This window comes from Cherax quadricarinatus, chromosome 11 (assembly GCF_038502225.1).
Source record: "Cherax quadricarinatus isolate ZL_2023a chromosome 11, ASM3850222v1, whole genome shotgun sequence".
NCBI classification, from domain to species: Eukaryota; Metazoa; Arthropoda; class Malacostraca; order Decapoda; family Parastacidae; genus Cherax; species Cherax quadricarinatus.
The window spans coordinates 40,257,010-40,271,925 of NC_091302.1; the positions used below are offsets into that span (position 1 = coordinate 40,257,010).

Here is a 14,916-nt window from a genome sequence, read left to right on the forward strand (position 1 = left end):
GGGACCTGACGATCTGTTGGAGTGTGAGCAGGGTAATATTTAGTGAAGGGATTCAGGCAAACCGGTTATTTTTATATAGCCGGACTTGAGTACTGGAAATGGGAAGTACAATGTCTGCACTCTAAAGGAGGGGTTTTGGGATATTAGCAGTTTGGAGGGATATGTTGTGTATCTTTATATGTATATGCTTCTAAACTGTTGTGTTCTGAGCACCTCTGCAAAAACAGTGATTGTGTGTGAGTGAGGTGAAAGTGTTGAATGATGAAAGCACTTTCTTTTTTTGTCACCCTGCCTCGGTGGGAGACGGCCGACTTGTTGGGGGGGAAAAAAATAATTCAGCTAACGATGAGCTTTCAAGAACGGATTAATATCGTTAGCCGAGGGTCCACTGTATATATGTATAAAGATACACAACATATCCCTTCAAACTGCCAATATCCCAAACCCCTCCTTTTAAGTGCAGGCACTGTACATCCCATTTCCAGGACTCAAGTCCAGCTATATAAAATAACCGGTTTCCCTGAATCCCTTCACTAAATATTATCCTGCTCACACTCCAACAGCTCGTCAGGTCCCAAACACCATTCGTCTCCATTCACTCCTATCTAACACGCTCACGCACGCTTGCTGGAAGTCCAAACCCCTCGCCCACAAAACAACCTTTACCCCCTCCCTCCAACCCTTTCGAGGACAACCCCTACCCCGCCTTCCTTCCCCAACAGATTTATACGCTCTTCATGTCATTCTACTTTGATTCATTCTTTCTAAATTACAAAACCACCTCAACAACCCCTCTTCAGCCCTCTGACTAATACCTTTATTAACTCTACACCTTCTCCTAATTTCCACACTCCAAATTTTCTGCATAATATTTACACCACACATTGCCCTTAGACAGGACATCTCCACTGCCTCCAACCGCCTCCTCGCTGCAGCATTTACAACCCAAGCTTCACACCCATACAAGAGTGTTCGTACCACTATCCTTTCATACATTCCCTTCTTTGCCTCCATAGATAACATTTTTTGTCTCCTCAATGCACCACTCACCTTTTTTCCCTAATCAATTCTATGATTCACCTCATCCTTCATAAATCCAACTGCTGATACATCAACTCCCAAATATCTGAAAACATTCACTTCTTCCATACTCCTCCTCCCCAATTTGATATCCAATTTTTCTTTATCTAAATCATTTGATACCCTCAACACTTTACTCTTTTCTATGTTCACTTTCAACTTTCTACCTTCACACACACTCCCAAACTCCTCCACTAACCTCTGCAATTTTTCTTTAGAATCTCCCATAAGCACAGTATCAGCAAAAAATAACTCACTTCCCATTTCGTATTTGATTCCCCATAATTTAAACCCACCCCTCTCCCTAACACCCTAGCATTTACTTCTTTTACAACCCCATCTATAAATATATTAAACAACCATGGTGACATTACACATCCCTGTGTAAGACCTACTCTTACTGGAAAGTAGTCTCCCTCTCTTTTACACACCCTAACCTGAGCTTCACTATCCTCATAAAAGCTCTTTACAGCATTTAGTAACTTACCACCTATTCTATATACTTGCAACATCTGCCACATTGCTCCCCTATCCACTATCATATGCCTTTTCTAAATCCATAAATGCAATAAAAACTTCCCTACCTTTATCTAAATACTGTTCACATATATGCTTCAATGTAAACACTTGATCTACACATCCCCTACCCACTCTGAAACCTCCTTGCTCATCTACAATCCTACATTCTGTCTTACCTCTAATTCTTTCAATAATAACCCTACCATACACTTTTCCTGGCATACTCAGTAAACTAATTCCTCTATAATTTTTACAACCTCTTCTGTCCCCCTTCCCTTTATATAAAGGAACTATACATGCTCTCTGCCAATCCCTAGGTGACTTCCCCTCTTTCATACATTTATTAAACAAAAATAACCACCACTCCAACACTATCCCCCCCCCCCCCCCCCCACTTTTAGCATTTGTCATGATCCCATCAGTTTCAGCTGCTTTACCCCCTTTCATTCTACATAATGCCTCACGCACCTCCCCCACACTTACATCCTGCTCTTGTTCACTCCTAAAAGATAGTATACCTCCCTGGCCAGTGCATGAAATTACCGCCTCCCTTTCTTCGTCGACATTTAAAAGTTCCTCAGAGTATTCTCACCATCTACCCAATACCTCCATCTCCCCATCTACTTACTCTCCTACTCTGTTTTTAACTGACAAATCCATTTGTTCCCAAGGCTTTCTTAACTTGTTTAACTCACTCCAAATTTTTTTTTATTTTCATTAAAATTTCTTGACAGTGCCCCCATTGATTTTCTGCATATATCCAACACACATTACACAATTGCAATGGCTAAAGAAAATGTCACAAACCTTTAATCACCTTCATTCAAGACCTCAGAGCTGTTTCTGTGTACCCTGAGTTGTTGCAGGTTGAGGAGTGGTTCCCGATACTGCTGCTGCAGTAGATGCAGCCTTTTGCTTAAGCATGGTCCAATCAAAAGTGTAGTCATACTGGTGGTGTAGAGTGCGAAACAGGATCCGGAAGAGTTGACGCAGGTACATGTAGTCTGGCGCTTCATCAAACCTCAACCCCCGGCAATAGTTTAGGTACATTGCAAACTCTGCTGGGAAACCCTGGAAAATTTAAAACCATTAACAATATAGTTATTTGTTAGTACTGTTAAAGAATTACATTTTATCCCTGAAAAATTGGTCACAATGATATTCTGACTTTCTCTAGAGAATTCCTCCAGAAAAGCCTCAGGGTAGCCTTATACAGACTATCAGAGCTGCTCCATGTCTTTTATAAGAGACTGGATACAGTAATGGCATAACCCAATACCACAAAGATATTCATCCTGTAAGTAACCCTTCACTTTCTCCTCTTTTATGTACATGTACAGAATGCATGCATAATTCCCTTATATAAGGGAAAAAGGAGCAATTAAACAGTTAGTGGTACCCCGAGTTTCGGCCATAACTCTTCCCAGAAGGCTAGAAGGCTGTTCGAGTGTCGTTACCAAACGAATTTGTTTCCAAAAGGAATAAATGTAAGTTAGAGTAGTCTGATTCAGACCCCCAAAATTACACTTACAAAAGCACTTAAAGCACTTACAATAATACACTTAAATAATTGTTCGAGTTGGGAGTTGTACAAAACTGGGGGTACCACTGTACAGTGAATACACCTTGACCCTCTCACTGTAGATTATTATTATTATAATCAAAAAGAAGCGCTAAGCCACAAGGGCTTCTCACTGTAGAGACCCCTGCTTACAAACCTGCTCTCAGCGATGAACTTAAAAAAAACTCTTGAAATGGTAATCTTTTCCTGATGGTAATAAAACCAAAAGTATGAAATTTGATAGAAAACTTATGGAATTACACTCTCGTAAAGCTAGCGGTCTAGGCGATATTTATGCATCAGAGACTTCATCCAATTTGAGCCGTATTTTGGGCCAATTTCATTGTTCCAGTTGACCAAACTCATAGCTATTTCACTAGAACTCCTTTTGTTCTATTGATTCATTACAAAAAACTGCCCATTTACCTATTTCAACTACCCAATAAAGCGATCAGAAATTTGAAATTTGGCCAACTGTATACAAAATCCAAGGAAGGCCAATTTCAAGACAGGGTCAAGAATTAACAATGCAAACATTCCTAGCACTACAATAACATTTTCTCTGTTCATCAGTTACATCTCCAGGCCCCTCTTATATTATGCTTGCTATTTTGAAATTTTATTCACAAAAAAGAGAAGATTCACTGTTATGCAGACTACTGCATTATTATAAAAATGGCATAAATAATATCAGCATGTTTGTGAAAGCATATTAGACCCACACGTGTATTGGATGCGTGATGTAATTTGTTTACTCTAACATTGGCAAAAACAAAACATTTCCGCTACTTTGAGCTCAATTTCAAGGTACTTCTCGTCTGTAAACCATTCAAAATCGTCTATTTTTGTAATACATCTTCCATTCTATCAAGCGAGATAAAAAAACGAGAATACAATCATAAATACCATACAAAAAATACATCGTAAAGTTGCGGTTTTAAACCAAAAACACGCAGTTTTTTGTCATTATGCACAGCGTGCTGCAGGATCCTTATTATACTGTGCACACTGACCACTCAAGACCCATTCTCTCGTATGTAGGCCTACCAGCTATCTCCCACAAGATTGGAAGCCGCTAGAATTTTGTCGTAGTATTACAGGACCGACACTGGCTTGCAAGCCATAATATTATGGGACCAACAGTGAAAGGGTTAAGACAAAGTAGGACCGCAGAAGAGCAGGGAGCATTTAGGAAGAGTGGGGGATGTGAAGACAAGTGTCCACACTGAAGCATGTGAGTAGTACTTAGACAAGGCTACGGAGCTGTATTGCATTTATTGATTTAGAAAAGGCACATGATAGGGTGGATAAGGTAGCCATGTGACTGACTTTGCAAATGCATGAAATAAGAGGCAGGTTACTAAATGCAGCTAAGTGATATGAGAAAGGCTCAGGTTAGAGTATTTAGGAGGGAGACACTTTCCCAGTAATACAGACAGGGAAGCATGATGTCACTACAGTTATTTAACATATTTATTGATGGGGTTGTGAGGTGAATATTTGTGTTGAAATGGAATGAAGAATTAATAAATGTAGGATCTGATATCAAGTGGGAGTTATCACATTTGATCTTTGCTGAATAGTTCTTTTGGTGGGTTCTGAAGACAATGTTGGTGGACAAATTTGAGAGGGTATGTAAAAGAAGGAAATTAAAAGTGACTGCAGGAAAAAGGAAGGTGATAAGGGAAAAAGAAAAAGTAGGTGGTATCAACACTCGTGTTGATGTGAGGCATAGGTTTTGAATGAAGTGAGGAAGCAGCTAGAAGCAACAGAGAAGTCATGCTTTAAAGCCATGTGTAGTGTGTGTAACTATTTTTATTATTATCACACTGGCCTATTCCCACCAAGGCAGGGTGGCCCGAAAAAGAAAAACTTTCACCATCATTCACTCCATCACTGTCTTGCCAGAAGGGTGCTTTACACTACAGTTTTTAAACTGCAACATTAACACCCCTCCTTCAGAGTGCAGGCACTGTACTTCCCATCTCCAGGACTCAAGTCCGGCCTGCCGGTTTCCTTGAACCCCTTCATAAATGTTACTTTGCTCACACTCCAACAGCACGTCAAGTATTAAAATCCATTTGTCTCCATTCACTCCTATCAAACACGCTCACGCATGCCTGCTGGAAGTCCAAGCCCCTCGCACACAAAACCTCCTTTACCCCCTCCCTCCAACCTTTCCTAGGCCGACCCCTACCCCGCCTTCCTTCCACTACAGACTGATACACTCTTGAAGTCACTCTGTTTCGCTCCATTCTCTCTACATGTCCGAACCACCTCAACAACCCTTCCTCAGCCCTCTGGACAACAGTTTTGGTAATCCCGCACCTCCTCCTAACTTCCAAACTACGAATTCTCTGCATTATACTCACACCACACATTGCCCTCAGACATGACATCTCCAATGCCTCCAGGCTTCTCCTCGCTGCAACATTCATCACCCATGCTTCACACCCATATAAGAAAGAGTGTTGGTAAAACTATACTCTCATACATTCCCCTCTTTGCCTCCAAGGACAAAGTTCTTTGTCTCCACAGACTCCTAAGTGCACCACTCACCCTTTTCCCCTCATCAATTCTATGATTCACCTCATCCTTCATAGACCCATCCGCTGACACGTCCACTCCTAAATATCTGAATACATTCACCTCCTCCATACTCTCTCCCTCCAATCTGATATCCAATCTTTCATCACCTAATATTTTTGTTATCCTCATAACCTTACTCTTTCCTGTATTCACTTTTAATTTTCTTCTTTTGCACACCCTACCAAATTCATCCACCAATTTCTGCAACTTCTCTTCAGAATCTCCCAAGAGCACAGTGTCATCAGCAAAGAGCAACTGTGACAACTCCCACTTTATGTGTGATTCTTTATCTTTTAACTCCACGCCTCTTGTCAAGACCCTCGCATTTACTTCTCTTACAACCCCCATCTATAAATATATTAAACAACCATGGTGACATCACACATCCTTGTCTAAGGCCTACTTTTACTGGGAAATAATTTCCCTCTTTCCTATGTACTCTAACTTGAGCCTCACTATCCTCGTAAAAACTCTTCACTGCTTTCAGTAACCTACCTCCTACACCATACACCTGCAAAAATAAATAACAAAAAGGCACAATACCGTGACTGGAACGATACACAAATAACCCGCACATAAAAGAGAGAAGCTTACGACGACGTTTCGGTCCGACTTGGACCATTGACAAAGTCACACTAACAGAGGTATAGCAGGACGGCTATATATAGGCAGGAAGAGGTGGAGGTAGTAATAGTAGTAGTACAAGAATTGTATATAATACCGACAGGATGAAATGACACATGCACAACACCCGGGCATCCCCACCGTAGACGTTTCGCCATCCAGTGGCTGGCTGGATGGCGAAACGTCTACGGTGGGGATGCCCGGGTGTTGTGCATGTGTCATTTCATCCTGTCGGTATTATATACAATTCTTGTACTACTACTACCACTACTACTACTACCTCCAGCTCTTCCTGCCTATATATAGCCGTCCTGCTCCACCTCTGTTAGTGTGACTTTGTCAATGGTCCAAGTCGGACCGAAACGTCGTCGTAAGCTTCTCTCTTTTATGTGCGGGTTATTTGTGTACACCTGCAACATCTGCCACATTGCCCCCCTATCCACCCTGTCATACACCTTTTCCAAATCCATAAATGCCACAAAGACCTCTTTACCCTTATCTAAATACTGTTCACTTATATGTTTCACTGTAAACACCTGGTCCACACACACCCTACCTTTCCTAAAGCAACCTTGTTCATCTCCTATCCTATTCTCCGTCTTACTTTTAATTCTTTCAATAATTACTACCATACACTTTACCAGGTATACTCAACAGACTTATCCCCCTAAAATTTTTGCACTCTCTTTTGTCCCCTTTGACTTTATACAAAGGAACTATGCATGCTCTCTGCCAATCCCTAGGTACCTTACCCTCTTCCATACATTTATTAAATAATTGCACCAACCACTCCAAAACTATATCCCCACCTGCTTTTAACATTTCTATCTTTATCCCATCAATCCCGGCTGCCTTACCCCCTTTCATTTTACCTACTGCCTCACGAACTTCCCCCACACTCACAACTGGCTCTTCCTCACTCCTACAAGATGTTATTCCTCCTTGCCCTATACACGAAATCACAGCTTCCCTATCTTCATCAACATTTAACAATTCCTCAAAATATTCCCTCTATCTTCCCAATACCTCTAACTCTCCATTTAATAACTCTCCTCTCCTATTTTTAACTGACAAATCCATTTGTTCTCTAGGCTTCCTTAACTTATTAATCTCACTCCAAAACTTTTTCTTATTTTCAACAAAATTTGTTGATAACATCTCACCCACTCTCTCATTTGTTCTCTTTTTACATTGCTTCACCACTCTCTTAACCTCTCTCTTTTTCTCCATATACTTTTCCCTCCTTGCATCACTTCTACTTTGTAAAAACTTCTCATATGCTAACTTTTTCTCCCTTACTACTCTCTTTACATCATCATTCCACCAATCGCTCCTCTTCCCTCCCGCACCCACTTTCCTGTAACCACAAACTTCTGCTGAACACTAACACTACATTTTTAAACCTACCCCATACCTCTTCGGAATTCAAGTGTAGAAATAAAAGAGGGTCTCCAGGGAGTATAAATCAGAGGGATGAGGAGGGGTTGTGGTAGTCTGGCAAGTATAGGGGAAGGAGATAGAATAGGGTGGCAAAGAGGGTATAAATCTGGGGTGGTTAATAGGATGGGTAGAGGATCATATCAGGAGAGACTGGAGGGAGGGAGCAAAAGAGGCTTGTGAGAATAAGTTAGATAGGAGTGAATGAAGACAAGTGGTTTTCAATGTACATGCTGTTGGAAAGTGAGCAAGGTAACTTTCAGGGAAACCAGTCAGCTGGACTTTGGTCCTGGAAGTGAGAAAGTGCTTGCAGTCTGAAAAAAGGAGTGATGTTGCAGTCTGAGTAATCTGAATTGTGAGGTCAGCACACTTCTGGAGACAGCAATAGAAAGAATGATGAATATTTTCTTTTTGGGTCACCTACCTTGATGGGAGATGATTGTAGTAAAAATAAAATGTACAGAGCCACTTTTACTCCAAGGTGGCTAATTCTACCAATATTCAAACAGGTAATCGTCAATGGTAATTTTAAATGGATTGCTACCCTGGAGGGTTAGTAACCTGGGATAACAAAGCCAGTCTCATGACTGGCTTATTTCCAATGGGGTCTAATCCTTTTCCCCAAATTTGAAGTCCACAACAGTTAGCCAAGACCTAGGAACCTAATTACTACTAGGTGAATAGGGGCAACAGACAAGAGGTATTATAAAGGATCACATTAACCCCCTCTACACACTAGCATATCAACAATCAAGAGCAAACTTTTTTTTTTTTTTTTTTTTTTTTGAGGAAAGGAGGGGGGAGACTCAAAAGGAACATAAACCAATTTTTCCCATGTGTGCTTCACTTCAGTTAGCACCAATTTCAATACAACCCAACCGTTCAGAAATAACTCCAACATTACTCAAGGGTCAACTGTATTTGCAATCACTACACACTACCTGTTAAAGTTGATGCACCTCAGGATATGTCATTTTTTACAGTGTTTGAAATATTTTTGGTTTTAATTATTTCCAGTATTTGGAATGCCAGAGTATCAACAATCAACATCCTACTGTATAAAATTAATGCAGAGAAGGTGCACCTGTTTGTATGCACAAATTAAAAAAATTAAACAGTGCTAACCTTGCAGAGTGATTCAACAGGAGTCGACATCTTTTTCTCACTGATTTTCTCATACTTCTGCTTCTTGGTGGCAGCTTTAAGACCTTGCCAGGGAAGAGATCCCCGGTTGAAGTACATCAGAACATATCCCAAGCTCTCCATGTCATCTCGTCGGCTGTTAGATAGTAGTAATCACCATTTCAATATTTACAAAAACACACACACACACACAACTCTGATCTAATAAGATTTTTTTATTATTATAGAAACATACTTGTTAACCTATTGATCTAATAACATTTCCAATTCTTTTAAAGTTTATACTTGTGCTAAAATTAACAACTCCTCTAGTAGAAGCAGCTTTGCATTTTAGGTAGCAAACTGTGTAAATGTAGAACAAAGAAGTTTTAAAAGATGCACAGAAAAATGTTGCATCAATTCAAATAGTTCTAAGCATTAAGTCTGGAAATATTTTTACTCAAGATATCACATTTACATGAAGACAGCATGTACAAGGCCAAAACTTCATTCAAGTCTCTTATAATTTACCTCTGCTCAATACCCAAGTGAGCATTAATAGAGGCGTAACGAGCGGTCCCTGTCAGGTTTTTGTCCTCCCGGTAAGGTATGTGTGCACGGGACCGATTATCTCTGTATTTCTTGGCCAATCCAAAATCAATCAGGAATAATTTGTTGCAATGACGACCAATGCCCATAAGAAAGTTGTCTGCAAATACAGAAATAGTTATAGACATACATCTAAATTAATTCGAGTGAACATAAGTCTATCAATTCAGCTATCCTAAACAGTAATTTTTTTTTTTTTTTACTGAACACCAGCATTAAAACTCAATGCTCTTACCCACTAATCAGTATACATTAAATACTCTGATTTAACACCTCAGATTACTACTTTTCACTCAATATTTGCATAATATAAATGCGTGGGGAGTTTTGAATCAAGTGTGAGAGTAATGGTGGTTGGGGATTTCAATGCTAAAGTGGGTAAAAATGTTATGGAGGGAGTAGTAGGTAAATTTGGGGTGCCAGGGGTAAATGTAAATGGGGAGCCTTTAATTGAGCTATGTGTAGAAAGAAATTTGGTAATAAGTAATACATATTTTATGAAAAAGAGGATAAATAAATATACAAGATATGATGTAGCACGTAATGAAAGTAGTTTGTTAGATTAGGTATTGGTGGATAAAAGGTTGATGGGTAGGCTCCAGGATGTACATGTTTATAGAGGGGCAACTGATATATCGGATCATTATTTAGTTGTAGCTACAGTTAGAGTAAGAGGTAGATGGGAAAAGAGGAAGGTGGCAACAACAAGAAAGAGGGAGGTGAAAGTGTATAAACTAAGGGAGGAGGAAGTTCGGGCGAGATATAAGCGACTATTGGCAGAAAGGTGGGCTAGTGCAAAGATGAGTAGTGGGGGGGGGGGGGTTGAAGAGGGTTGGAATAGTTTTAAAAATGCAGTATTAGAATGTGGGGCAGAAGTTTGTGGTTATAGGAGGGTGGGGGCAGGAGGAAAGAGGAGTGATTGGTGGAATGATGAAGTAAAGGGTGTGATAAAAGAGAAAAATGTAGCTTACGAGAGGTTTTTACAAAGCAGAAGTGTTATAAGAAGAGCAGAGTATATGGAGAGTAAAAGAAAGGTAAAGAGAGTGGTGAGAGAGTGCAAAAGGAGAGCAGATGATAGGGAGAGGCACTGTCAAAAAATTTTAATGAAAATAAGAAAAAAATTTGGAGTGAGTTAAACAAGTTAAGAAAGCCTAGGGAAAGTATGGATTTGTCAGTTAAAAACAGAGTAGGGGAGTTAGTAGATGGGGAGAGGGAGGTATTAGGTAGATGGCGAGAATATTTTGAGGAACTTTTAAATGTTAAGGAAGAAAGGGAGGCGGTAATTTCATGCACTGGCCAGGGAGGTATACCATCTTTTAGGAGTGAAGAAGAGCAGAATGTAAGTGTGGTGGAGGTACGTGAGGCATTACGTAGAATGAAAGGGGGTAAAGCAGCTGGAACTGATGGGATCATGACAGAAATGTTAAAAGCAGGGGGGGATATAGTGTTGGAGTGGTTGGTACTTTTGTTTAATAAATGTATGAAAGTGGGGAAGGTACCTAGGGATTGGCGGTGAGCATGTATAGTCCCTTTATATAAAGGGAAAGGGGACAAAAGAGATTGTAAAAATTATAGAGGAATAAGTTTACTGAGTATACCAGGAAAAGTATACGGTAGGGTTATAATTGAAAGAATTAGAGGTAAGACAGAATGTAGAATTGCGGACGAGCAAGGAGGCTTCAGAGTGGGTAGGGGATGTGTAGATCAAGTGTTTACATTGAAGCATATATGTGAACAGTATTTAGATAAAGGTAGGGAAGTTTTTATTGCATTTATGGATTTAGAAAAGGCATATGATAGAGTGGATAGAGGAGCAATGTGGCAGATGTTGCAAGTATATGGAATAGGTGGTAAGTTACTAAATGCTGTAAAGAGCTTTTATGAGGATAGTGAGGCTCAGGTTAGGGTGTGTAGAAGAGAGGGAGAATACTTCCCGGTAAAAGTAGGTCTTAGACAGGGATGTGTAATGTCACCATGGTTGTTTAATATATTTATAGATGGGGTTGTAAAAGAAGTAAATGCTAGGGTGTTCGGGAGAGGGGTGGGATTAAATTATGGGGAATCAAATTCAAAATGGGAATTAACACAGTTACTTTTTGCTGATGATACTGTGCTTATGGGAGATTCTAAAGAAAAATTGCAAAGGTTAGTGGATGAGTTTGAGAATGTGTGTAAAGGTAGAAAGTTGAAAGTGAACATAGAAAAGAGTAAGGTGATGAGGGTATCAAATGATTTAGATAAAGAAAAATTGGATATCAAATTGGGGAGGAGGAGTATGGAAGAAGTGAATGTTTTCAGATACTTGGGAGTTGACGTGTCGGCGGATGGATTTATGAACGATGAGGTTAATCATAGAATTGATGAGGGAAAAAAGGTGAGTGGTGCGTTGAGGTATATGTGGAGTCAAAAAACGTTATCTATGGAGGCAAAGAAGGGAATGTATGAAAGTATAGTAGTACCAACACTCTTATATGGATGTGAAGCTTGGGTGGTAAATGCAGCAGCGAGGAGACGGTTGGAGGCAGTGGAGATGTATTGTCTAAGGGCAATGTGTGGTGTAAATATTATGCAGAAAATTCGGAGTGTGGAAATTAGGAAAAGGTGTGGAGTTAATAAAAGCATTAGTCAGAGGGCAGAAGAGAGGTTGTTGAGGTGGTTTGGTCATTTAGAGAGAATGGATCAAAGTAGAATGACATGGAAAGCATATAAATCTATAGGGGAAGGAAAGAGGGGTAGGGGTCGTCCTCGAAAGGGTTGGAAAGAGGGGGTAAAGGAGGTTTTGTGGGTGAGGGGCTTGGACTTCCAGCAAGCGTGCATGAGCGTGTTAGATAGGAGTGAATGGAGACGAATGATACTTGGGACCTGACGATCTGTTGGAGTGTGAGCAGGGTAATATTTAGTGAAGGGATTCAGGGAAACCGGTTATTTTCATATAGTCGGACTTGAGTCCTGGAAATGGGAAGTACAATGCCTGCACTTTAAAGGAGGGGTTTGGGATATTGGCAGTTTGGAGGGATATGTTGTGTATCTCTATACGTATATGCTTCTAAACTGTTGTATTCTGAGCACCTCTGCAAAAGCAGTGATAATGTGTGAGTGTGGTGAAAGTGTTGAATGATGAAAGTATTTTCTTTTTGGGGATTTTCTTTCTTTTTTGGGTCACCCTGCCTCGGTGGGAGACGGCCGACTTGTTGGGAAAAAAAAAAAAATACACTAGGTAGTGGGTTGGCAGACAGCAACCACTCAGGGTGGTACTACCATCCTACCAAACGAGTGTGAAATGGAAACCTGTAATTGTTTTACATGGATGGATTGCTGGTGCCTTTTTTCTGTCTCAAACAAAAAGATTTCAAGCAAGTCTTGCTATTCCTACTTACACTTAGCTCACACTACTACACATGCATGTACAAGCACATATATACACACACCCCTCTGGGTTTTCTTCTATTTTCTTACTAGTTCTTGTTCATTTCTGCTTATTTCCATGGGCAGGTGGAACAGAATTCTTCCTCCGTAAGCCATGCGTGTCGTAAAAGGCAACTAAAATGCTGGGAATGAGGGGCTACTAACCCCTTCTCCTGTATATTACTATATTTATATAGAGAAACTTTTTTCTTTTTGGGCCAGTCACCAATATGCTCAGAACTACTAAATGCCTCAAATGATGTAGTTGAATAACAAAAAAACAAGACCCAATACCGTGACTGGAATGATACACATATGACCCGCACATAGAAGAGAGGAGCTCACAACGACGTTTCGGTCAGACTTGGACCATTTACAAAGTCTCACTGAAGAAGAAGAAGAAGAAGAAGAAGAAGAAGAAGAAGAAGAAGAAGAAGAAGAAGAAGAAGAAGAAGAAGAAGAAGAAGAAGAAGAAGAAGAAGAAGAAGAAGAAGAAGAAGAAGAAGAAGAAGAAGAAGAAGAAGAAGAAGAAGAAGAAGAAGAAGAAGAAGAAGAAGAAGAAGAAGAAGAAGAAGAAGAAGAAGAAGAAGAAGAAGAAGAAGAAGAAGAAGAAGAAGAAGAAGAAGAAGAAGAAGAAGAAGAAAAGAAGAGCAGCAGCAGCAGCAGCAGCAGCCAGCAGCAGCAGCAGCAGCAGCAGCAGCAGCAGCAGCAGCAGCAGCAGCAGCAGCAGCAGCAGCAGCAGCAGCAGCAGCAGCAGCAGCAGCAGCAGCAGCAGCAGCAGCAGCAGCAGCAGCAGCAGCAGCAGCAGCAGCAGCAGCAGCAGCAGCAGCAGCAGCAGCAGCAGCAGCAGCAGCAGCAGCAGCAGCAGCAGCAGCAGCAGCAGCAGCAGCAGCAGCAGCAGCAGCAGCAGCTGCAGCAGCAGCAGCAGCAGCAGCAGCAGCAGCAGCAGCAGCAGCAGCAGCAGCAGCAGCAGCAGCAGCAGCAGCAGCAGCAGCAGCAGCAGCAGCAGCAGCAGCAGCAGCAGCAGCAGCAGCAGCAGCAGCAGCAGCAGCAGCAGCAGCAGCAGCAGCAGCAGCAGCAGCAGCAGCAGCAGCAGCAGCAGCAGCAGCAGCAGCAGCAGCAGCAGCAGCAGCAGCAGCAGCAGCAGCAGCAGCAGCAGCAGCAGCAGCAGCAGCAGCAGCAGCAGCAGCAGCAGCAGCAGCAGCAGCAGCAGCAGCAGCAGCAGCAGCAGCAGCAGCAGCAGCAGCAGCAGCAGCAGCAGTAAGGGGCCAGTCAAATACTTACTAAGAAAGAGGAGCACTGCAAGGGAGCTAGGTAGATGCCTTCCTCTCCCACTACATTGTAAAATGCTCCAAACTTCAGAACACTCATGACCTAACCTGATTCCTCCTTTTATCTTTTTCTCCCTCTTCCCGTTTCCTCTTTCCTTTTTTTCTCCTGTGGGTTGTCTTTCTTCTGCCCTGTGTATTTGTTCCTTCTTTCTTTATTTATTTCCCCCCCCCTCGGTGTTCTTGCCCTTACCCTCTGTGGGCACCTAGCTCCCTCGCAGTGCTCCTCTTTCTTAGTATTTGACTGGCCCCTCCTCCTCTTGCTACCTCCCCACTACTACTTCCTTCCACCTCCACTACTACTACCACCTCCTACCTACATACATACATATACCCATCCTGCTCTCCTTTTTGTTACTGTGACTTTGTAAATGGTCCAAGTCGGACCAAAACGTCATCGTAAGCTCCTCTCTTCTATGTGCAGGTTATTAGTGGATGTAGTTGAAATTTTGGCAGAAAGATCGAGAACCGAAACCTGGTTACTGTGGTTGCATACAAGCCTCCGAATGCAACTTCCCAACAATTCCAGGAACAGCTTTTGAAAATTGATCACTGCCTGGAAAATCTTATATCCCCTGCTCCCAACATCTTGCTCCTGGGAGATTTCAACCTAAGGCACCTAAAATGGAGGAATGTAGCAAA

General features: G+C 41.5%; 1 protein-coding gene across 2 annotated transcripts in view; it reads right to left on the reverse strand.

Annotated features, from left to right (window-relative positions):
- LOC128687611 (casein kinase I) overlaps nucleotides 1-14,916 on the reverse strand; it is a 118,804-nt gene that overhangs the window by 25,585 nt on the left and 78,303 nt on the right. Inside the window, exons 4-6 of one of the 2 annotated variants that reach the window (XM_053775158.2) lie at nucleotides 9,464-9,641; nucleotides 8,936-9,089; nucleotides 2,407-2,670 (exon numbers count right to left, since the gene is read on the reverse strand). In XM_053775158.2, coding sequence (XP_053631133.1) covers nucleotides 2,431-2,670; nucleotides 8,936-9,089; nucleotides 9,464-9,641 — 572 coding nt within the window. In that variant the 3' untranslated portion in view covers nucleotides 2,407-2,430. The remainder of the gene's footprint in view (nucleotides 1-2,406; nucleotides 2,671-8,935; nucleotides 9,090-9,463; nucleotides 9,642-14,916) is intronic. The other variant, XM_053775159.2, reaches the window with a different exon arrangement.